At 38.9% G+C, this 26,238-nt stretch overlaps 1 protein-coding gene across 1 annotated transcript in view; it reads left to right on the top strand.

Moving 5' to 3' along the window:
• Pias1 (protein inhibitor of activated STAT 1) overlaps positions 1-26,238 on the top strand; it is a 115,990-nt gene that overhangs the window by 47,803 nt on the left and 41,949 nt on the right. The window contains exons 3-4 of the mRNA XM_038321168.2: positions 21,612-21,696; positions 21,964-22,011. Coding sequence (XP_038177096.1) covers positions 21,612-21,696; positions 21,964-22,011 — 133 coding nt within the window. The remainder of the gene's footprint in view (positions 1-21,611; positions 21,697-21,963; positions 22,012-26,238) is intronic.

Below are 26,238 nucleotides of genomic sequence, written 5' to 3'. Positions count from 1 at the left end.
TGTGAACACAGATGAAGCTGGATGATGGCTGGAATTATGCAGTGTAAAACTCTTAAGTGGGTGGTAAAAGACCTTGAGATCTTCTCACTGGAGAAGGACCAGCAAAGAAGCCATGCTTCCTTCTCCATCCTGCTTCTTCTGGAAGGGCAGAGACCAGCTGTGCTTTTACATTTTTTGGAACTACATAAGAAGGACAAATGAAGACAGGCTCCTCAGGCTAAGGAGCCCATCTTTGCCCCAACATCTCTTGGCCAGCTCCAGTAAATAATAACCTTTCTGATCACATCTCTGCTGCAGAATGTGCTGGGTTTGTTTGAGGCAGGACTGTAGGTGAGCCGCAGCATTGCGTATGATTCAGGGGCTGTCTGGGGTTGTCCATTCACTTAGAGTTGTTCTCCCTTGGTCGTTGTTTATACTGGTATACACGGGCATGGACTTACTCATACTGTGTACTCCAGTGAGTTCTTAGTCCTCATTAGAGGGAATTCCATTGATACAGAATTCCGAAGATACAGATTTCAGAATCACAAGCCATTATTTATCCAATGTTCAGAATCTTTAGTTCATCTGTTGTGAATATAAAATCAGTGATAGGCAAATGTTAAATGTCTCATATTTACATTTAGTATTTAATCTTCAAATTACTGTGTGAGCTCATGAATTTAGGCTTCTTATTCAGTGTCCTTTGGCCATATTCTTCATTTAAGAAGGAAGGGTGGTATAGAATAGATGCAATATTTTAAAACTTTATTAGCATGTGTATGCCCATATGTATGTGAAGGTCAAAGGACAACTCTGAAGAGTTGGTTTTCTCATTCCACCTTTACATGGGTTCCAGGGATCAAGCTCAGGTTGCTAAGATTACTCAACAAGCACCCTTACTTACTGAACTACCTTACTAGCCCATGTAAAATGGTGTTGAAAAAACGCCTGTTAAATATATCTAAATGAAGTTGTCCAACAAACAATCACACGATGAAAGAAAGATGGTGAACATTTATAACAAGGAGATGGTCATGGCAAAAAAATTATGCTCTTAACTAGAGAAACATATTTAAGGAAAGCAACAATAAGCCTAAAACCAGATGTGGCATACACCTGTAATACCAGACATTCAGGAGACAGACTAGAAGAATACAAATTTGGGCTAGCCTTAATAAGACCCTGGCTCAAAATAAAATAGAAAAGAGGGTTGGCCATATATCTCTGTGGTAAAACTCTTGTCTTAGTGTTTTAGTCAGTGTTCTCTTGTTATGAAGAAACACTACGACCACAGCAACTCTCAAAAAAATTAAAACATTGGAGGTGGCTTACAGTTCAGCAGTTTAGTCTATCATCATGGTAGGAAGCATGGCAGCACAAAAGCAGATGTAGTACTAGAGAAGGAGGTGAGAGTTTTACATCCAGATCGGCAGGCAGCAGGAAGAGAATGCCATTCTGGGCCTGGCTTGAGCATCTGAAATCTCAAAGCCTGCCCACAGTGACACACTTCCTCCAACAATGCCACACCTTCTCCAACAAGGCCACACCACCTACTAGTGCCATTCCCAGTGAGCCTACGGGGGCCATTTTCTTCCAAACCATCTCACTTAGCGAGCTTGAAGCCCTAGATTCAGTGCCTCATATCATAAAATAAATGACTAAAAACAAGTAAAAATGCAACTTTAATTTCTGATATACTGGGATGAACACACAGCTTCTTGGGTTCTTTCTTGGTGAGCAGGTGCTCTACTACTGACATGCAATCTCAAACCCTTCTTCCTGTCTACTCTTCCAACTTTAAAAAATGTGTGTTTTGTTTTCTTTTGCTTTGTTCAATACAGGGTCTATCTTTGTAACCCCAATTAGACTGAACTCACTTTATAGTTCAGGGCACGTTTGAGGTAAGTCTTCCTCTCTCTGCTTTTTAACTGCTGGGACTGCAGCTTCGCAATGCCACACACCAGGCCCAGCCAACTGCTGCATTCTTGCTTTAAATTTTTTATTTTAGTATGTGTGGTTGTTTTGCTTGCATATATGTCTATGTACCATGTGCATGAAGTACCCAGAGAGGCCAGAAGAGGATGTCAGATCCTCTGGGACTGGAGTTTAATACAGTTGTAAGCTGCCATGTGGTGCTGGGAATTGAACCCAGGCCCTCTGGAAGAACAGTCAGTACTCTTAACTACTGTACCATCTTTCCAGGTCCTGTATTCTTGCTTTTAAAGCTTTTCTTAAAAGTTGGTTTTTATTTTATTTTATGTATATGAGTGTTTGTTTCCTTGTATAAATGTGTACTGTGTGTGTGTGTGTGCTTCTGGCAGAAGCCAAAAGAGGGAATTCTCTGATCCCCTGGAATTGGAGTTACAGGCAGTTGTGAGCTGTTGTGTGGATGCTGGTAATCAAAGTCCATGTTTTTGGTAAGAATATAATAAGAATATGCTCTTAACCACTGAGTCATCTCTTTATTCCCCAGCTACTGCATTATTATACAAGACTTATTGTAGCAGAAAATTATTAGACAGTAGGCATGATGACTCTCACCTGTAGTCCCAACACTTGGAGAGTAGCAGGAGGAAGATCAGCAGTTTAAAGACATTTACTTTAAATGCAGGCAGGGAATTTGAGAGCAGGTGGGCTATACGTGACCATGTGGGGCCGTGGTTTTGGTCTTTTGTTTACTTGTAATTGACGCATCCCAGTATCTAGCATAATCTTTTATCATATATATATTAGTTGCTCAGTGTTTGTTGAGTATTTGTGCAACAAATCTTTTTCATGATCTCTGTTCTTTGCCTTTCCTTCTCGGATGTTGATACCGTTTTTAAGCTTTATGTGATTCCCAGAGTATCTGGAATCCTTACAGACTCAAATCTAGCAAAATAGGAAAATTTCATGTCCCAGCACTTTCAGCAGAAAATCCCGAGGTTACTATAGAGTTATGTTAGCTGCCCTTGACTAGTCAGTCATAGTCTTGGCCAGGGGAATGCAGTATACTTTCTGATCTAGTCTATGACCATGTGTTCTGATTCTGAATCTATAGATAAAGCCACAAACAGAATGTCTGTTGGAATAGCAGAGGCTCCTCACAAGTTCCAAGAACTGTCTACTAACATATGTATCAGGGCAGTTCAAAATACTGTCTTGGATGCTCACTCCATGTGATGCCAGTAGGAGCTCAAGTCTGTCCCACTAGATTTAGAAATTGAATTTCATTCTTTCTTTCTCTCTCTCTCTTTTTTGGTTTACAAGACAGGTCCTGGCTGTCCTGGAACTAGCTCTTATAGACCATGCTACACTTGAACTCACAGTGATACCACTGCCCAGCCACAGAAGCTGAATTTCATTGTGATAATGTACTCCATGTATCTTCAAGCAGGAAGTAGTATGAAATATTAAACAGATTCCCAAACTTCCTTAACTTGAAACTACTTTCCAACTAGAAAACCTCCAGGAATATTGTGATATACTACACTGTGATAACTTGAAACTACTTTCCAACTAGAAAACCTCCAGGAATATTGTGCTATACTACACTGTGATAACTTGAAACTACTTTCCAACTAGAAAACCTCCAGGAATATTGTGATATACTACACTGTGAAAAATGTTGGTATTGTGGCATCTAAAATTAAATAGTTAGAAAATTAGAGAAAAGCCTCAAAGAACAGTAAAAATGAAAACAAAATTATTTTCTTATGTATACCTACTTCAAGAAAATAATTTTAAACCCAAAAAGAAATCAGATTTTGTGATGAACTGAAGATTTTATGGAGACTTCAAAAAAATTCCATTATACTAAGTGGCTAAATAAACCAAGTAGAGATATTTCGCAACACCTGATTCCACTCCTCATTGTCAGCATGTCTTATGAAGGGTGACTGGAAATCATGTGTGGGAGCTTGGCCAGTATGCTGTTAAGGAGCATAACTCTGCTTGCCATCCTCCTGTTTCCAGATGATCTCTCCCACCTCATCCCTAGCTTCACACTGCCAGCTGCTGATGTGCTTCTTCAGTGAGACCTCTGCTTTCATTTTACTCACTAAGAAAATGGAACCAATCAAAATCACTTCTCTCTCTCTCTCTCTCTCTCTCTTTCTCTCTCTCTCTCTCTCTCTCTCTCTCTCTCTCTCTCTAATATATATATATATATATATATATATGTTGCATTAACCTATTGTGTATGTGCATGTGTATGTCAGAGGACAACTTAGGGGAGTTAAGTCTGTCTTCCACCATGTGGGTTCTAGTGATTGAACTCTGGCTGTCAGGCTTGGCTGCAAGTGGCTTTCTTAGCAGGAGTGGCTTGCAGGCTCTCGCGTATGTACTTAAATTCTTCCAGTCCCCCACCCCCTACTGCCTGCGATGTTGCATAGGCTTTCTTCTATGAGCTGGATAAACTCTGAGCTGAGGCCAGTTTCTAGTCTTATGAATTAGATTCCTCTTGCTTGCTTAGTCAAAGGCATATTTAGCAATTCTTTCCATTTTATTATATCATGTATACATTTTTATCTTTTAGCTCATTACCATTTATGTACACTTTTATGCTAATTTTCTTATTTAGAAAACAAACTTGGGCTGTAGAGCTAGATTAGCATTAAGAGCACTGACTGCTCTTCGAGATGGTCCGGGTTCAATTCCCAGCACCTACAATGGCACCTTGAAACCGTAACTATAGTTCTAGGTGATCTGGCACCCTCCTCTTGTCTTGACAAACACTGGATGCATGTTACACAGACAGGCATGCAGACAAAGCACCCATACACATAAATAATTTTTAAATAAAAAAAATTATTTTTCTTCTCATTTCCCTCTAGCCACCCTCTTATTTTTTCTCTTCCACCACCCCCCAAAAATTACTTGCCAAGAGTATATCTTAATTTGGTCTTTTCTGATGTATTCTCTTTCTGTCTGAACCCAGTCCAAATAGGTTTTCTCCTACTACATGCCATAGAAACTGCTGTTACCATGGTCACTAATGACCATTGTAATATCAAAAAAAAAAAAAAAAACCAGCAAGTGATTCCAGGTTTTGCAGAATCAAAATAAGTGACCTCCTCAGCCCAGTGGGATGGTTGGTGTAGTGGTGAGACAGAAATCATTTCCTTTTTCTCTTTAGCGTCAGAAAGAAATGGAGAGCTCTTGGGTATCCTTTGTTTATGTCAGTGAAAAGGGATGCACCATGTAAAACAGACTGTCCTGTAACTCACAGAGATCCCTCTGCCTCTGGAGTGCTGAGATTAATGGAGTGTGCCACCATAACCCTAAGTTTTTGTTTTGTTTTGGTTTTTAAACAAGGTTTCTATGTTGCCCAGGCTGGCTTCAAACTTAAGATTCTCCTGTCTCTACCTCCCAAGTGTTTGAATTTTAGGCCTGTGCTTTCATGCCCAACTAAAATCCGTGTATTTGTTTGTTTTTTAATTTAAAAGAGTTCATCTTTATTTTTTATGTGTATCAGTGCATTTACGTCCTTATGTATTCTATATTCCCAAAGGCCAAAAGGCATTGGGCTCCCTAGGACTTGTGAGCCACTATGTATGTGAGCTGGACATTGAACCTGGGTCCTCTGGAAGAGCAACCATTGTTCTTAACTACTGAGCCATTTGCTCCAGTCCATAACACCAGTGTATTTCTGGTAGCAGTTTGGCAATGTGTATGAAAGCTTTACACATGTACATACCTTGAGTTTTACAATTTTATTATTTGTATGTGGTGTATATGGGCGTACAGGTGTGTCACTTAGTATGTGTGGAGGTCAGAAGACAGCCTTCTGAAGTTGGCAGAACTCAGACTACAAGGTTGTTGTGGGTTTTTTGGTTTTTTTTTTTTTTTTTTTTTTGCTACAAGTATTTTTACCTGTGAGTCATCCCACCAACCTTGGAGAAATTTGTTTATTTTGAGACAGGGTCCAATGTAGTAGCTGAGGGTGACTCAGATTTGCTGTCACTGAGGATAACCTTGAATTGATCTCGTATTCCATCTGCATGCTGACTTGCTACCACCACTGTGTTCTTTGCTTTTCCATGGCTTGTATTAACAACAAAAAATACTTTCTTATAAAAGAGAGACATTGAACACTCAATTGCAGTTTATTTCCTTTTTCTGCTTTTTTAAAAATATATTCTTTAGCTTGGTTCCTAGCTGCCTGGTTCAGCTTGATAGCCAGGAGCCAGATAAAAATCGCGTATGCTTTTGCTCCAGGGCTGCCTTGGAGTCTGCAGAGTCCATTGAGTGCATCCTTTTGAAGGCCAGCTACTAAATTTTGGGGCTAATATGAGAAATAATGTCAGAGAAAATAAATAGAGCAGGCAGAATTGTGCTCTGAAGGGAAAATGATGAAAAATGTAAGCTAGCTGAGGAGTGTTGACAGGGACCTGCAGTGAGGGCTGTGAGTGAAGCTGCTGCCTTGTGTACAGCATCAGTCTAGTGGTGTCACATGGTGCAGGCAGAGCCTGTTTGATTAATGAGTTCTTTGAGAGAGGGGGAAATAGGGAACTTTTGTGCCCCCAAGATTTGAACTGGTTTTAGTATCAAATACTTCTGACATTTTATAGTGTTAGCAGTAGGATGCCAAAACTTTACTGATAATATACATAAAGAGTAATACATTAGTTTTGCGTTAGGCATATAGAATCATAGGTACAATCATTCAACATGCAATCATATTCAACATGAAGTTTAAAATAGAAATTGCAAAGAAATATGATTTTGGTGTTTGCTTTGATCTTTCAATGCAATATTTATATTTGCTTACAATTTATATTGAATGTTTTTGGCCCTTTTTCACTTAATTTTTTAAACCCAATAATTTAACTTTTATTTATATTGGTTATTTTGTGTGTATGACTATTTTGCCTGTATGTATGTCTGTGCACTATGTGCATGCCTGTGGAGGTCAGAAGAGGGTATCAGATCCCTTAGAACTGGAGTTTCAGGTAGTTGTGAGCCTCCATGTGGGTTCTAGTAACCTTACCCAGGTCCTCTGCAAGAGCAGCCAATGCTTGTAATAGATGAACAGTCTTCCTAGCCCTCATGTGATATATTATGGCTCTGTTCTCAGGTCGTTAAATATTGTTTCTAGAAAATTATCATTTTAAAGATAAAGTAGTGCTGAGAGTGTGACCCAGCTAAGAGTACTTGACCGACTTACATGAAGCCCTCAGTTCAATACCAGGACTGCATAAACCAGGGTTGGTGTTATACACCCTTAATACCAGGAGGTAAAGGTAGGAGGACCAGAAGTTCAGGGTGGTCTTCTACTACATAATGAGTTGAGGCCAAGAAGCAGTTGGTCGGAGCAATGGAGATTTGATATTGAGTCAATATATGTCTTCTGTTGGAGGAAACACTTTCCTGTCACCTTCCACTGCTGTTTTTAGAGATATTCTTGCTGTTTAATCCTAGCTAATGCAGACCATGACCATTTGATAAACTCTCCTGACTCAGTCTCCTGACTGAAAATTATAGGTGTGCACCACTACACCCAGCCTGTAATTTTAGTTTTAAAGATAGTTGAAGCCTGATGAAACTATATCATTACAGTTATGTTTTTGAATATTACATAGTTAATAAATTTAGGACTGTAACCAGAGTTCACTAAAGACCAAGAGGTTGACATTTAGAGATAGGTGCTTTAGTTTCACTTCCCCCAAGACAACAAGAAGTATTCTGTAACTGAAAGACGACTGCTTTTATTAGATTTTCTTTCTGTTGTAAGGTAGAATAGTGAAAGTACCGCCATTAGCTGAGCTCTGTGTTTCTGTATCTGGCCTCACAGCCTTGCTTTTATGTGCCTAGGATTTGCCTTCCTGTGTTCTGAGTTTGTGTACACAATGTGGTTCCTCTTTCTTTTTGACTTAGTTCATCTCTGTGGAATAATTTGCAAAAACTTTAAAAGGTGAACTTTCTAAAATCCTCTCTCTGTGTATATCTAGGCTGTGTTTGTCTTTCCTAGAGATGGGACTTTGGCAGCTTTTACTTGCAAAGGTAGAGTATTTAAAAGTTATATCCCCTAAGTGTCATAAGTGCTCCTCACAAACATTGTCAGTCCTTACAGATGCATGCAGCCAGAATGGTTCATCTTTATCCACAATGTCACAGAAGATGCTTTGGGAAGTTACATGATTTCTGTTTGCACTTGAGAGCTAAGAGCAAGTTTCTAACATTTCAGATCATGCTGAATGACTGTTGCCCTAACTGAGGGACACTTGTTCTGTATTCCAAATACCCAGTATTTAAACTCCTGTCTTAGCAAAGTTTCAAACTACTGTGCATTGTAGTACTTTAAGAACCTTCAGAATTGATGACAGTTACTCAAAACACAATGGTGATTTAGCTTCAAACCTCAGAGTTTAATGTAATTTCCTATTTTATTTAGGACCACAAAGATCTCCTATTTGTATATTAAATTCAGTGACTAATAAATCATTCATTACCCAAACCTGTTATAGTCTGGCTTCTGTACATGCCGTTATAGACTGGCACATTTAGGCATGAATGATTAGTTAACTATAGAGATAAATAGAAAGTTAAGTAATGGGCTTTGTTGTGATATTTTCATGCATGCATGTCACATGCCCAGGTTGTTACTTTGGTGGCAAGTGCCTTTAGTCACTGAGCCATTTTGGTGCCAGCCACTATTGTTATCTTTGTAATTTTAAGCATTCTAATAGACATGTAGTACTAGCTCAATGATTTTGGTTTGTATTTTCTCAGCTAAGACTGTTGAGCATCTTTTAGTGGATTTTTAGCTACCCATTTTCTTGCTGAAATGTCTCTTTAGATCTTTTGCTCAGTGACTTTTTTTTTTTTTTTTTTTAAGATAGCCTTTTTTAGTTAGTGACCTTCTGTGTGCATTCTGGGTAAAAGTCCTTCAATGGATTTGTAAAATATATCCTTCCATGCTGTGACTTCTCTTTTTATTCTCTTAACAGATTCTTCCAAGAACACAAATTCTTGATCTTTATGAAGTTTAGTTTATTAGTGTTTCTCCTGCCTCTTAAGTGCTGACTTTGATTTTGCCATTTTAAGTACTTTAAACTGTATTTAAGTACAGTTCAGTGATATTAGCAAATGTGGCACAATAGTAGATCTCCCCAATGACATTAGTAAGTAGTTCATTCCATATTCTTTTCTCCCCCACTAGACCTTAGTAACGCCTAATCTACTTTGTGTCTCTAAGAATCTGCCTAATATAGGTATCTCCTACAAGTAGAATTGTACACTATCTTTTTTTTAAACATAGGCTCTGGAAATCAAACTCAGGTCCTTATCTTTGCATGACAAGCATTCCACCAATGAGCTGACTCCATAGTTCCTTCTATTGGGTTGTCTTTTTATAGGGGTTTGTTGATTTTGTTGGTTTAGTTTTCTGTGACAAAGACTTGTTGTGGAGCCCAGACTGATCTTGACTTTCTGTTCCTTCACCTCAGCCTGCTGAGGAATGTGGTAGTGTAGGTTGTTGTGCCCAGCTGTAGGATGTTACATGTGCTGGATATCCACACTTTATCTGGTATGTGTTTACAAATAGTCTCACTTATTCTGTGGCTTGTCTTTATTCCTTTGTTTGACATATGAAAGGGTAGACTTTTTATTGAATTTCACTTTATTTTTCTTTTGCCTTAGTTTTGTGTCATGTTTTGTTTCATCTCATCAAGTTCAAAATTAAGAGGATTAATTAGTTTCCGTGTTTTCTTCTAAGGTTTTTGCTTTAACTCTTAAATTTAGTTTTCTACTTATTTTGAATTAATTTTTGTAGACAATGTAAGCTGAAGATCCAGCTCCATTCTGTTGTCAGTGAATGTCCAGTTACCCCCACCCTCACCCCCGATTGTTGAAGAGACCTCTTCCCTTAGGAAGCAGCCTTGGCATGTTGTCAGAAAGTAGGTGTATTTCTGGGGGTTTTTGTTGTTGTTGTTGTTCACTTCCATTGATGTATATGTCTTTCTAGCTTTTTGTTTAGAATGGAAAATGCTGAGTATTATACAGCATGCTAAATCTAGACATCAGAATGTATTCAGGAACTGCTTTTGTTGTGGCTACAGCTGTCTATTGGTATAGTGACAATTTTGTAGTATTTTTGAGTCAGTTTGAGCTTGGTATGTGTAGTTTACATTCCATTGTGTCTATGTTGTGCCTATGACCTGACAGATTTCCGGTGGGTTTTTTTTTTTAAAAAAGAAGTATGCACTTGTTAATTGGTTGCTTTTAGCTAGGGTCCTACTATATAACTCAAAATGGCCTTGAATTTGTAATCCTCCTGCTTCCTACTGAGGGCCAGACTTTTAGGCATGTGGCAATACATTCATCTTAACCTTTTATTTTTATTTGTGTTTTTATATTTGAAATGAATTCTTATGAATAGGTTATAACTGTATCTTTTTAAACATTTGATTATATCTGCTGGTTTCATCATATCAGCCCTTTAATTGAATTATTTAATGCTGTTGATATGTTTTTGTCTTTGTTTTTTGATTTTTTTTTTTTTTTTTTTTTTTTTTTTTTTGGTTTTGGTTTTGGTTTTGGTTTTTGAGACAGGGTTTCTCTGTCCTGCTCACTTTGTCGATAAGGCTGACTTTGAACTCACAGAGATCTGCCTGACTCCACTGCCCAAGTGTTGGGATTAAAGATTCCTGCCACCAGCTGGCCTGTTTGTTTGTTTGTTTGTTTGAGTCAAGGTTTCTACGCAGTCAGGAATTCACTGTAGACTGGGGTGACCTAATCTCAGAGAGCTCTGTCTGCCTCTCTGCCGCCTGAGTGCTGTTGGCTCTTAATCAGATATCCAGTATTTGTTTTCCTTTAATCCCTTTAGTTATTTGTTGTTCTCTCTACCTCCTTTTTTTTTTTTTTTTTTGCATGCTTTTTCCTAGATTATTGGTTCTTTATCTCTTTTGCTGCTTTCTTAGCTGTAGTGGATATGTGATCAGGTAGTCTGAGGCATGTGGCAGACATCTTTGGATCATTACAGTCTACCATGCTGGCTTCCAGCAGGGTTGTTTCCATCCCTGTCCTGCTGGTCTTCAGACTGTTGGTAAGCTTTCCTTCCCTATAGCTTCGAAACTTTGTAATTTGCTGCTGTTTTAGAAAATGATGGTCTATATAGACACACTGGTTCCTTGTATTTCTCTCTGTTGTTTGTTTTTCTGGCATTTATCCTTTGTGGACGTTTAGATTTCAATCTGGTGTCATTTCCGCATGGCATAATGACTTCCTCTACAATTTCTTTAAGCATAAGGATGGCAGGTGAATTCTACCTTTTATATGCTTCGGGTTTGTTTTTGTAGTTTTCTAACTGAGCTAAGAAATCCCAGCTAATAGTTTTTTTGTTTTTACTTGTTTGCTTACTTATTTATACTTTAAAATGCTCACCCCTGCCCATTCTGGCTTAGAGACCTGAACTTCTGCAGTCCACGAGAACACTCCTGTTGACTTGCTGACCCACCATGTCTTTCCTTTGCCTTTTTTCTTCTGGCCACTTTTAAGACTCTCCTGCTGTCATGTGTCTAAGTGATACCAAAGTGATGTGTTCTGCCAGCACTTTCTTTTCATTCATTATGAATGTAATTTGTTGAACACTTGGTTTCTTTAAATTGTGTCTACCCCTGCTTTCCATCTCATTTCTTAATTGATATTGTTCCTAGAAGTTGGCTTTTCCATTCACCAGGGATGCTTGGTGCTTTACCACTGCTTGTTTGCACCCAGTATTTCTTTTTTTACTTTTTTACCTTTATTATTTTTAATTATGTGTACCTGTATGTTTCTGAATGTGGGTATGTACGTGTGAGTGCAGGTGCCTTAAGGGGCAGAGGAGTCAGATCCTCAGATACCCTGGAGCTGGAGTCAGAGACATTTTTGTGAGTTGATTGATAAGGGTGCTGGGAACCAAACTTGGGTTCTCTGGGAAAACAGCAAATATTCTTAACCACTCAGCCATATCTCAGCCTTCTCTCCAGTCCTATATTTGTGTTTCTTAATAACTTTCTTTTTTCATTGATTTTTTTTTTTTAGACTCTTTCTCTGTAGCTTTGGAGCCTGTCCTAGATCCAGATCTCATAGACCAGGCCGATCTGGAACTCACAGAGTTCTGCCTGCCTGGTTCCCGGAATTAAAGGCATGTGCCACCACCACCCGGCTCCTAATAACTTTCTCTGCCTAAATAGAAAGAAGTAATATACCCATGGAGGAAATTGTACATGGAGGCACATGCTAAAGGGCTGCAAGTAAGAGGATGAGCTCATACATCTGACAAGCTACTAGAAAGCAGTTCAGAGAAGAACCAAAGGGGCAGATGGCTGGTTGGTGTGTAGCTGGCTTCATTTAGCTTCACCAACTAGGCAAACCCCTCCCCATTCACTGAATCTGGCACTCAGGCAAAATTGCTATGGTAGAATAGCCCGGGGGCTAGAAGAATGATTTGTAAGCTAGAAGGGGGGTATGATTACATTGCCTCCCTCTACTCTCCATATCCTACTCTGTTAGGGTATACTGTGCAACTGAATGGGTGATGCAGGATTTACCTACATTCTAGAGAGATGCCGTCCTAGAGGGACCACACTGCTGCTAGGGAGGCAAATGAAAATGGCTTTCAGGGTAGCTCCAGAGCATTTTATAATCCTGTTTCCTTTACATTTAATTTTATAATTTTTGTTGTTTTATAGAAAACTAAATGCTAGCAGCTTAATTTTGAATGCCATGTCAGTGACAGTCTTTGAAATGGAGTAATTTGATTATTCTTTTTCTTTTTGAATGTAAAAGTCACTGCTCACACGTAGTAGTATCCATACTGGTTTTCTTTCGTTCTGTTTGTCTTTGAATGAGCCATCTAGAGAAATTCAATCTATCTCTATCTCTCTGCCTGTATGTGTATGTGTACACATGCTTTGTGCCTAAAGAAATCAAAAGAGGGTGTTGCATTCCTGGAACTAGAGTCAGAGATGGTTGTGAGTCACCATGTGGGTGCTGGGAACTTAACTTGGGTCCTCTGCAAAGGCAGTGAATGCTCTTCACTGCTGAACTCTACATTTTTAAATCTCAGAGATGTTTAAAATACAAAATTCTTATAGTCCTGTGATTCCCCAAAACCGTTGTTGAGTTTACTGCTCTTGAGGTTTCTTTATGATAAAATCAAAGCTGCTATTTAATCTCATTTTCTTCTCCTTATTTTTTGGCATATATAATGTATCTATTCTAGAAAACTTAGGAAATAGAATGTGGTTGAAACTAAAAGGTGCCTTTAAAGAAAACAGTCTTGCCTAGAACACTCTGAGTCGTGTCCTCCATGCTAAATAATGGAGGAAAGGCTACACTGGAGGAACCGATTTGCTTAGAAACTCACACTTGGATGAGCAGTACCCATCTATATTCTATAATATTTTTATTTATAAAATGAATTTTGGATAATTTATGTCTTCAGTGAGTTGATTAATAAAGTAAATTAGATACAATTTAACCAGCACTGTGCTTAATTGAAGAAAACAATGTTGACTGGTGTTTGTACGATATCCATGTGTTTTACCAAAAATAATTAGTAAAGATATAAGCAGAGTACAGCCAAATTTTGTTAAGTAAAAGTTTATCTAGTTAAGTGTTGAATAAAGATGTTTTGGTCAGGGATAAATAATACAATGATTGTCTTGCCATATTACATCTCCCAGTGTCATAAGTGTCTAAATTGTCAAGTATATTTTATGTACTTTTGCATGACAGCTAAGTTGTCTAACAATACAGTTCTTTTCTGAAAAACAGATTTATTTTTATTATATGTATCTGGATGTTTTACGTGTATTTATGTCTGTGTACTACACACATGCTTGGTATCCATGGAAGCCAGAAAAGAGTATCACATCCCCTGGAACTGGAGTTACAGGTGGATGTGAGTCACCATGTGAGTACTGGGAATTGAACTCAAACCCTCTGGAAGGCAGCTAGTGCTTACTAACCTCTGGACAATCTTTCCAGCCCCCAATTTCTTTTTAAGAGTCATTCATTTTTATTTTATGTGAATGGATATTTTTTTGCTTTTTGCCTGCATGTTATATCTGTGTATCACATAGTTACAGTTCCCTCAAAGACCAAAAGAGGTCATTGGATCCTCTGGAATTGGAGTTAGAGACTGCTGTCAGCTTCCATGTGGATGCTGGAAATGAAAAACAGTTATACTCCTAACCACTGAACTGTCTCTCCAGTCCCATGATTTTTTTGTTGATATTTTTCAAGACAGGGTTTCTCTGTAACTTTGGAGCCTGCCCTGGAACTAGCTCTTATAGACCAGGCTGCCTCAAACTCACAGAGATCTGCCTGCCTTTACCTCCCAAGTGTTGAGATTAAAGGTGTGCACCACCACCGCCTGGCCATAATTTTATTTTTTAAATGAACAAGAAGATATTTACAAAAAAAGTAGAATGTGATGTTTATATGTTGTGTAATGTTTAAATCAGTTAAGCATGTCTGTTTCCTCAATTATTACTTTTTTATAATGAAAACGTTAAAAGTATTTTATTCCTGATTATTAAAATGTGCAGGAGTTACTTTATAATTTTATCTAACTGTGGAGTAGCACACTGGACCTTTTTACTCTTGTACAGCTGTGACTTGATATTAATTGATTATGGCTTAGGATGTGGCTCATCCAGTAAAGTGCTTGCTGTAAAAGAATGTAGTCTTGAATTTGGCACCAACGTCAAAGAGCTAGATGATGTGATTCATATAATTGTCACCCAATGCTGGGGAGACAGGCATATGCATCAGCCAGCTTAACATGGAACTTTCAGCTCCCAGTGGGAACTGGGGCCATGTCTCAGTGAGTAAAAAAATTTACTTTACCATTGAGTAATGAGGAACTTGAACAACAGTGAAAGTGAGATCAAATTAAGTCAAGAATTCACTTCAGAGTCTCTTTTCTCCTTATTCCATATCCTCCTCATCTCATAGGTAACCTTTACATTTTTAATTTAAAAAGTATAATTATTTGTAATTGGGTTTTTGTGCCATAATGTGGTTATGGAGATTAGGAAACCACTTTGCAGATTTGGTAATTTCCTTCTACTCTTAGATGGGTTCAAGGGTTTGAACTCAGGTCACTAGGCTTAATTAACAAATACCAGCCAGGCAGTGGTGGCGCAGGCCTTTAATCCCAGCACTTGGGAGGCGGATCTCTGTGAGTTCAAGGCCAGCCTGGTCTACAAGAGCTAGTTCCAGGACAGTCTCCAAAGCTACAAAGAAACCTGTCTCGAAAAAACGAGAAAAACAAACACCTTTACCCACTAAGCCATCTTACTGGCCCTAGATGATCATTTTTAATTAATTTTAAGCTTATCTTTCTTATTTTTCTTTTTAAAAAAGCCAGTATTTATGTGTCTGTGTATGTATACACACACACACACACACAAACATAGTTTTGTGGGGGTTTTGCTTGTTTCGTTTTGTTTGAAACAGCATCTCATCTTGTATCTCCAACTGGCCTAGAACTTGGTATGTAAACCAGGCTGACCTTAAACTTGGAGAATTCTCATACCTCTGCCTCTAAGTGCTGGCATTACAGGTGTGCATTGCCATATTCAGCCCTTATACTGCCTTTTATGTGAGGCAGGATCTCACTGTGCAGCCCTGACCGGCACATAGCTCCACCAAACCCTTCTGCCTTTGTCTCCTGAGTGTTGGTACCAAAGGCATGTGCCACCACTCTCAGCACCCTTAGTATTTTCTTATTTCTACTCTTACACCAAAGGCAGTGGATTGCATTTTTCTTTACCTCATGTCTTGGTTTCTCTTATATACTTGAATGATATTTAAACTTTTTATGTGTGTGAGTGTTCTGCCTGCATGTATATGCACCATATTTGTGCCTGGTGCTCTTGGAAGTCAGAAGAGGACATTAGCTACCCTGGATCTGTGGTTATGAATGGTTGTGAGCCGCTATGTGCACACTGAACACAAATTCTCTGCAAGAACAAAGTGCTCTCAACTATAGTGCCATCTCTCAGTCTCTAATGATATATTTTGAGGCTCACTCCCGTAGCAATATATAGTGATTACCTTCATTATTTTTCCTTATATTCTTTTATATGTATGCTTATTCAGATGTCTCATATAAGTAGATAGTCGGTATAAAAATGGTATTTGTGAACTGTACAGCTGTATGGTGGATATAAAGCCTTGAGACTATAAATCAGTGGATAACAAGTATAATATTCCATGACAAAAAGATTAAGGAGGTGAATATAGAATACTCTTAAAGTAAGTTGTAAGTTTATAGTAGTTCTACTTGAAATATAATTGGGCTTTAAAAGTCATAGAAGTAGCCAGGTATGGTGACACTCTCTTTAATCCCAGCACTCGGATCTTGTGAGTTAAAGGCCAGCCTAGTCTTCATAGTTGGAGTCTCTTTGTAAAAACCATAATAGTAGGATTCAGCAGATGGCTCAGTGGGTAAGAGCACTTGCTCTGCAAGCTTGAGGACCTGAGTTTGGATCCCCGGTGTTTACAGAAATAAGCCAGGAGTGGCTGTACCTACCTGTAACACAGCAGTGGGGCATGGATCCCAGGATTCTCTCTGGCCGACCAGCCTAGCTGTACTGGTGAGCTTCAGGTTCTATGAGAGACCCTGTCCCAAAAGAATAAAGGTAGAGAGCAAATGAGGAAGATATCCAACTGTCTTCTGTCTTCCACATGGATACGTACACCACAACCCAAAATATCCTAATAGTTGGAAATTTATCTAGATGCCTGTATTTGAGCCTTAATTGAGTTGGGGGAGGTATGGATATGCAGAAACCTAATGACAAGATGCTAAATCATAATCAGCTATAGAAATTAAAAGTAGTATTCTAGTACCAAGGTAAAAGAACAGTGGAAGCTGGGCATGGACATTACTGCCTGAAACCCCAGCACTGGGGAGGTTGTCAGGAAGATCACAAGTTTGGATGCAGAGTAAATCTTATCTTCCCTCCCCAAAAGTGGTCAGCGGAAAAATCTCTTTAAAATAAAAGTAGCTTGGATGTAAGGATCTAATATAGGCTCAAACAAACATACAGACTTCAATCACGTTTTTCTTTTCTTTTGTTTTTTTTTTTTGAGGCATTTTCTCCTTACATTGCCCTAGCTGTTCTGAAACTTCTGCCTGCTTCTGCCTCCTAATGCTGGGATTGAAGGCATGTGTCACCATGTCTAGTTTGAAAGTCAGAATTATTTAACAAATAACTATAAGCAGTTTGAAGTAATAGAACTTTAACTTTTTAATATCATATACTAAAGTAAGTAAAATAATTATATAAAAACAACAAAAGTATTTGTGTACTAATCTTAATTAGTATAAGAATTTACAAAGGCAATACTTAAAGTAAGCTACATAAAAATTTAACTTCAAATATTTGTTCATTAATTTATTTTTGTATGTATATGATATATGTGTATACATGTTCATGTATGAAGGCACATGTGTGTTGTATCGTTCATAGATGTCAGTAGACAACCTCTGATGTGAGTTCACACCTGCTACTTTGTTTGAGGCAGGATCTCTCCTGTTTTCCTCTGCATGTGTTTTCCAGGCTCACTGACCTTTGAACTTCTGAGAGATTCTCCTGGCTCCATTTTCCATCTTAGCACAGGAATGCTGGGACTATAGACATGCACCACCACACCTTACTTTTTTTTTTTTTGGTTTTTCGAGACAGGGTTTCTCTGCAGCTTTAGAGCCTGTGCTGGAGCTAGCTCTTGTAGACCAGGCTGGTCTCGAACTCACAGAGATCCGCCTGCCTCTGCCTCCCGAGTGCTGGGATTAAAGGCGTGCGCCACCACCGCCCGGCTCACACCTTACTTTTGCATAGGTTCTGGAGATCCAACGATGTCATTGACTTGCTCAGCAAATACTTAACAACTGCTGAGCCATCTCTCTGGCCCAGATTTGACTTTTTTTTTTTTTTAAATTTAGCTTGGTTTTATGTACAGATGTTAGATCCTCTGGAATTACTAATAGTTGTAAACTGCCAAATGGGTGCTGGGAATTGAACCTGGGTCCTCTAGAAGAGCATCCAGTGCTCTTAACCACGGAGCCATCTCTACAACCCCAAGATTTAACTTTTTTTAAATATTTATTTATTTATTTATTGAATACACAATATTCTGTCTGTATGTGTACCTGCAGGCCAGAAGAGGACAACAGACCTCATTACAGATGTTTGTGAGCCACCATGTGGTTGCTGGGAATTGAACTCAGGACCTTGGTAGATCAGGCAATGCTCTTAATCGCTGAGCTATCTCTCCAGCCCCAAGATTTAACTTTTATACCATCTAAAAATGGAGCCAAAGTGGAGAGAGAATGTCGGGGACATTACCAGGCTCTAAGAAATATTTGTAGCAAATTTCCAAGGACTTTAATATTTTCACATATGAAATCATATCAGTAAGCACAGAATAAGATTAGATAAAATAAAAAGTTTAACAAAAACAAATAAAAAATTAAATGTAAATTAAACTACTAAGTAGTTGTAGAAGGAAGCGGCGGGGCTGTGTCCTGCCACCCGGCCGCAGGCTAGCTTTACACCCGAAATAATTACATGGAAACTGTATTTTTTTAAAACACTGTCTGGCCCATAGTTTTAGCCTCTTATCGGCTAATTTTTACATCTTTCTTTAACCCATATTTAGTAATCTCTGTCGCACCATGAGGTGTGGCTTACCAGGAGAGATCTTAACCTGCGTCCATCTCGGAGAGGAGAAGCCTGGAGACTCACTATGGCGACTGCCTGAAGCTTCTCCCCAACTCTCCCAGAATTCTGTTCTGTCTATTCCGCCTACCTAATTTTCTGTTCTCTTAAAGGGTCAAGGCAGTTTTCTTTATTAATAATGAAAGTAACACATAAACACTCCTCCATCAAGTAGTTATTGAGAACTACACATTAAATTAGCAACAATTCCTTTGCTGACCAGAATAAGGGCAATTACTAGATGAATAAACTGTTGTGGGCTGTTATATTAGCACAACTACTTAATCCTCTTGTATTATTATTCATGAAACTGTTGGGGTCGGGAGGGCAGGGAGAGAGAGTTGCCCCTCTGCCTTGTTTTTTGAGACAGAGTCTTCTATTGAGTCTGAACCTTCCTTGTTCAACTGAGCAGGCTGGTCATCAAGCCCCAGGGATCATTAATGTCTGTCTCAACCCTGGGTTTGCAAATGTGTGCCACCCAGCATATTAACATGTCTGGGAATCCAATCCGAGTCCTGCAAGCACTGTACCCACTGAACCATCTCTGTGTCCATGGTCATACTTGTTTAGCTGTGAAATTGTACAACTCTGATTTGATTGACAGAAAATAAGCACCTTCCTCGTTCCCAAACACTAACCTGTAAACTCAGAGATGTTCAGAGATTGTCCCAAATAATAAACAGTGATAGTAACTGTAGTAATTGTAGTGTTCTGGTCATGGCCCACTTCTAGTATCATAGAGTGACAGATGTCAGTGGCTGACAATTGAGGTTTGCTTCTCTCTGTGTTCCTGGCTGTGGTTTTGCTTCATGTTCTGCCCTCTGGAATCAAGGCAAGAGGGCGAGGAAGGTGATGAAACTCAGAAGGCTGCTTCACTTCATTTGCACAGGGCAGCCTGACCCTCCCACCCAGGTGCACCAGTCAGTGCAGAGGGTCTGCAGATTTTTTTTGAACAAATAATAAATGCTATAAAAGAGTGTTCACTTATGGTCTTTTAATCAAGTGTCACAGCCTAGGATATGTCAAGAGAAATGGCTGATGGGAAGGGAGAAGGTGTCCGTGTTTTCTGATACTTGAAAAATGGCTGTTCTAAATAATGAGATTAGGTCAGTGCTTTATGGCACCCATGGGTAGAATCCGTGCATTGCAGATTTTAAATCATTGTAGGATGGAAGAAGCAACCACGTTGTTTTAGCAATTATCTAAATCTGTACACATCTGAAACTTCACAATAGTCATATATTTGAAAATGAATCTAAATTTTTGCCTAGTGAATAACATGAATTTTTGTTCTTAGGAGATTTTTTTAGCACTGTCTTAGAGCGGAGCCAAAGATTTAAATTAGGCCAGGCCTGCTAGGCAAAAAAATCTCCATACAGGATCCTCTAAGAAAGAAAGCTAGTATCTTGGGTTGCTGACAGAGGGCAGTATTTGCTTTCCTGCATGCTGCTCCTTAGTTAGTGGTCATTGCCAAATTGTCACTTAGAATTGTAATAACTTTTTCTGGTTAGCAACCATTCCTTGGTGATAATTCTTTAAGAAAAAGCCTCTCCTCACACATGAAGTAGAAATGCAAATCTAGCCTTTAAAAGATGCTGCTCCTGCACTGAGATGTAATTTTAGATCCATGCTCTTTTCCATCGCTTTCTCTTAGAGTGGTGGTTGTGCAGATTTTTTGATGAAGCATGCTGCAGTTGAGGTGGTTTAAGTGCTGCTTGTAAGAGAACAAACCTGGCTAAGCAAGAGATTGAAATTAGCCAACAATTAGCTTCTCTGCAGTCTTAAATAGCCCACAGCCAAGAATTCCATGGTAATAACTCTTAGTGATTCTTCAGTTGTAGAAAATTACCTTGGAAAAGTGCAGTTTAAATTTTTCTCCTGAAAAAAAAAATCCTCATATAGCCCAGGATGACTTCAAAACTCAGTGTGTAGTTGAGAATAACATTGACCTTCTGAACCTCCATCTCCTCTTGAGTACTGAGATTACAGGTGTGTACCACCACACCCAGTCTATGTGGTACTGGAGTTTGCTAGCCAGAAACCTCTTAATGGAGCCATACCCCCAGGCTTGATATTTCTTAATGTTTACAATTTATTTGTTTACTCAACAAATAGTCATTTAGTGTTCAACACCCAGACACTGCATATTCGCTTCTGTGTGCCTGAATGTCTTTGGAAAGCCAGTGGATCTGTTGTTGGTCTCAACATAGTTAGGGAATCCTTGTCTACAATGACAAGTGCTCACCTGACTGCTTGCTGCCTGCCCCACCCCTATCCTTTTTGTTCTTTGTTCTTGTATTTCTCTTATTCCTTCTTTGAGAAGTAAACTCATCCAAGAATAAGAGAAACTGTATATAACATTGTACAAAACATGTGTTGTGTCTAGGTGTGGTGGTGCACACCTATAATCACAGCATTCAGGTTCTAGGCACAGGAGGGTTATGTTTGCTGCTGATCTTGACTACATATTATCGTAGCAAGACCATATCTCAAAACAAACAAACAAATCTAGTAGTAACAGGAGACAATACAAGTTTTCATTTACTTCAAAAACTAAGTGCAATTTTACCTTTCAGATCTCAAAGCAGGTACATTTGTTTCTTACTTCAGAAACTATGTATATTAAACGAGTTTATATAATTGTATTTAAATGAAATTAGTATCAGTATGCTGTTATAAAAATGTGCATATAATTAGACAACGTTAGTGTTTGCTGTGTACTCTCTGAATTTGAATTCTAATTTGCTATCTGGAATTAGGCCTCTGTGTATCTTTCTGATATATTATATCTAGCATATTTGTTAATTCTCAGTGCTTTCATTGTCTGATCTCTAGGATATATTCCAGTTAATTAAGGATGTCGTTCTGGCTATTGTTTTCTGTTCTGATGAACTTCAAGCTTATTAAAATGTAACTCTTTTTCTTCTTCAGCATCAGACAACAGCCAGCGCTTTCGGGAAACCTGTTTTGCATTTGCCTTGACTCCACAACAGGTGCAGCAGATCAGCAGCTCCATGTAAGTCACCTTCCATCTGACCTTACAGTTTGGTGTAAGCCCAGGACCAACATAGTAAATGGGTTTGGCCTCCAGCGTATTTCCCTCCCTCCCTCCTCCTCCTCTTCCCTTCTTCCCCTTTCCCCCCCTCCCCTCTCTCTAACACACACGCACGCACACACACGAGTATGAGCACTGTTGACATTTGACATTTCTGGTATTTAAGAACAGAGTAACATGTCTTCATGTATTTATTTTAAAATAATTTCTATTCTTACTCTATTTTAGGGATATTTCTGGGACCAAATGTGACTTCACAGTACAGGTCCAATTAAGGTACAGTATTGACTATAATATATATTCAAATTTTAAAATATGTTCTTTAGAAATTATTTTTTTTGATTTTTCGAGACAGGGTTTCTCTACAGCTTTAGAGCCTGTTCTGGAGCTAGCTCTTGTAGACCAGGCTGGCCTTGAACTCACAGAGATCCGCCTGCCTCTGCCTCCCGAGTGCTGGGATTAAAGGCGTGCGCCACCACCGCCCGGCCAGAAATTAATTTTTTTAAAGTCTCCTCAATTCTCAACAAGATACCTAGAAAGAAAAGGCATTGTGGGAGGCGCTGCTGCCCCGTGTGGGATCTTTTCCATGGTGGTGGTCCTTGGGTGGTTGGGACGCTGCAACTGATGACATTGTTAAAGACACTTAAGAAGCATCAACTTTTGGGTGGTTGTGACATGGGCCTTTAATTCCAGCACTTACTTAGGATGAAGGCTCAGCAGGATCTCTGTGTTTTCGTGTGCTTTCTCTACTGAAGAGGTGACAGCACATCAGTCTGCAGAATATCATGAACATTCACTAGATATTCTAATCTGCTTCATCCAGTTTCACCTGTTAATTTAATACGCCCTAATTCAGAACCCTCCCAAAACATTTTGTGGAAGTTCTCAGGAATGCACAGAAGCATGTCAACACAGGCTTGAAACCCTTCTCATGCTTTGTTTCTGGGCCCTTCTGTGCCCTCTGAGAGCATCTAAGACATCTTTTATCTTTTTAATTAGTTTTTTAACTTTATTTTTATTTCAAGTGCATTGGTGTTTTGTATGCATGTATGTCTGAAAAGAGGTCAGTCTACACACCGCCCAGCTTCATGGAGCCATGCAAACACTTCTCACCTAATCTCTAGTAGTGAGGTCAGACTTGCTGAGAAAACCAAGAGATTGACAAGATTTAGGAGCTTTTATACCCTAAAGCAACAGGACCAGCCTTAATCTAAGACTTAGTTCTAAAAGGCACTAGCAAAGGTGTCATTGTATGTCCAGAACAGACTGTGAAAAATGACTGAACAAAGTAAAAGACAAAATGCAGTGTCTTCATAAGTAATTACATGTTGCCACAATATTCTGTACTTCTTGTGTCTACATATTTTTCTTACTTGTTTGTTGATTTGTTGATTTGTTTGCTATGTTTGGGTGTGTGTGCATATGGGAATCAGACGACAATTTGAGGGAGTCACTTCACTCTTTCCTGCATGTAAGTTCTGGGACTCAAACTTGGATTTACAGGCTTTATCTGCTCAGCCATCTCATTGCTGCCCGCCTCCTCCCCCATTTTGGATAGTGGGTATTGTTGTTATTTGTTTTTGAAGTAGAGTCTCACATAGTAGCTCAAGATGGCCTGGAACTTACAGCAATCCTCCTGCCTCTGTCTCCCCAGTGCTGGAATTTCAGGTTTGAGCTACCATTTCTGTCTATTTGTTCTTCACTTATTTCAAACATTGCTTTTTGTGTATATTTACTGGTAGCTCAACACTGGATCCTCGTTATCTCTTCCTTCTTACTGTCCTCTGCCCAGTGCAGGTCTACTGAATAGAAGTCTCACTGCCTCATCTGTTGTGTCTGATTTCTAGGCTACCAAGACCAAAAGTAAAGATTGTGATCTAGTGAGACTAAGCTCTAGTGATTATACTAAGTATTTCATATTCATATTCAACAAATACAGTTCACATTTTGAAGGAAGATTGTCTTTCTTAGATGTTAGCTATGTTACAGTTACGGATGCTGTTATAAAACCTCACGACCCGAAACAGCTTGGGAAGGAAAGAATTTATTTTACCTATGTATCATGAGTCATAGTCTATTGAAGGAATCCAAGGCAGAAACTCAAACCAGGCAAGAACCTGGAGGCAGGAGCTGATACAGAGGCCCTAGAAGAACACTGATCACTGACTTGCCCCTCTTGGCTTCCTCAACCCCCTTTGTTGTTGTTGTTGCTGCTGCTGCTGCTGCTACTTTTATTTGTTTTGTTTTTTGAGACAGGTTCTCTCTACATAATCCTGGCTGACCTGGAACTATGTAGACCAGGCTGGCCTCAAACTCATCAGAGAGATCCACCTACCTCTGCCTCTTTAGTGCTGGGATTAAAAGTGTGTGCCACCACACCTGACTTTAGCCTATTTTCTTATAGTGTCTAAGATCACCAGCCCAGGAGTGACACTACCCACCATGGGCTGAATCCTACCACTTTAATCGCTAATTAAGAAGATACCTGATGTATGAGCTTGCCTATAGCCTGATAGAAGCAATTTATCAATTGAGGTTTTCTCCTATGAAATGATTCCAGATTGTGTCAAGTTGACATAAAATTAACCAGCACAGCAACAAATTCAGACATTCCAAAGGACTCTTTCTTGATAGTTAAAAATGATTTAGCTGCAGCTGAAGAGATTGGCTTAATGGTTATGAGTACTTGCTGCTCTTGCAAAGGATAAGAATTTGGTTCCCAGTACCCACATCCAGAAGCTCACAACCACCATAACTCCAGCTCCAGGGGATCTGATACTTTCTTCTGGCCTCCACAGTGACCTGCACACACATACTCTTAAAAACACAGAGACTCACATACATCTTTTAAAATTAGAAGGCTGTTGTATTCCTACCTTTGTTTTTTTTTATTTACAGTTTTGTTTGTTTGTTGAATCTGGCATTTAGTATGTAATCCTGGCTCTTCTTCAATTTGCTTTGTAGACCAGACTAGTTTTGGGAACTCACAGAGTGCTGGGATTAAGGTTGTAAAACACCACACTCAGCCTTTCTTAGCCATTTTCAGTTAAAATTTATCTCCAGATTTTTATGAACAAAAATCACGTAAAATGTTTTGTGCTGTTTTTGCAATTTGTTGTCAGTTTTTGTGTCTTAATAAAAAAAGTCTTCCATATTCCCCTTGTCTTTCCATACCCCCGTAGCTAAGCCGGTGTATGTGCCTTTTTATTTTTTCATTATGAATATTTATCTAAATTATGAAAAATAATGGTTGCTATTAAGCGTGTATCTGTTTTCATTTGCGGACTTGTTGCTCCACCTTCTGAAGCATCTCACAGAAACTGTCTGCTGTCAGACCCTCTTTTGCCTTCAGTTTTGAGAATGCTAGCATTTCACCTTTTACCTAATAGAATGAGGAGTCACTTGTCATGTAGATTATTCTTTTCCTACAGGTTCAGGTATCATGGTGTCTTTGTTTGAATTTATTACTGCACTTGAATAATTGTAAACTGTGGCATCATTTTACTGTTGTAAGTCAGATGCAGTGACACACTCCTGTCATCCCAGCACTCAGGTGGCAGAGGCAGGAGAATTGCCAATACATAGTAAGACCTGTCTCAAAAATAAAAACAAAATGACAACAATGACAAAAGAAATAACCTGTAATGAAGATCTCTACTGGGTTTATACCTATCTCTGTGAGCTCTGATAGCAAAGGGTTGTAAATTAGTATTTCTTAACCAACTGAGAATCTATTGGAAACTATGGATTGTTTTCCTAAAAATGAATGTTTGTGGGTGTGCATGTATGTATGTATGTATGTATAAGTGTGTACTCATGTGCTTTGACATGGCAAAGTGGTTCCTTTATGTGAACCATTCTTGTACACAGATTCCATAGCTGGCACATTAAGACCTCACGACAGATGTGGAGAGCAGATGACTGCATGTAATGGATATTCCACAGAATTCACAAGGAGGGCTCTCCTCCTGTACAGCCCAGAGGTGCTATGAGTTTGCTGTAAAAATGGAGTGAAGGATGGCTGTATATTGGGAATGGGAAGTAATAAAAAACCATTTATCTAGCTTAGTAAAAGTCAACCAGTCAGATGAGAAGTTACAAACTGTGTATATAGCCTTCGTTTTCCCAAAAGATTATGCATTTAATTTAGAAATAAATGTTTTGTGACTTTCTGAAACAGTGTTCTACTTTATGCAGATGTAGCACAAATACTGTGATTGTTCAGTGGCTTTGGTTTTCCAGTAGTGAAGGAGCTTCTTGGCTCATTGAACAGAACTTGGTCTTAGGAGTGGTGTTTTGACCCTGAAATTGTTTTCAGTATATTCTACTGAGAAGCAAAAAAAAAAAAAAAATATGTTTCAAAGGTAGTATCAGAACTATTGTATGCTATATGTCTTCTTTGATTTATAATGCACATGAACCAGTTTGAAGCTTTGGGAAGGTCTTTAATATAGAAGCTTTAATTGTTTTGACTTAGGCTTTTAAAAGTTTATTCAACTACAG

This window comes from Arvicola amphibius, chromosome 3 (assembly GCF_903992535.2).
Source record: "Arvicola amphibius chromosome 3, mArvAmp1.2, whole genome shotgun sequence".
Taxonomy (NCBI): Eukaryota; Metazoa; Chordata; class Mammalia; order Rodentia; family Cricetidae; genus Arvicola; species Arvicola amphibius.
Note: the sequence above shows the minus strand (reverse complement) of the source record. Positions and strands in the feature narration are given on the sequence as shown.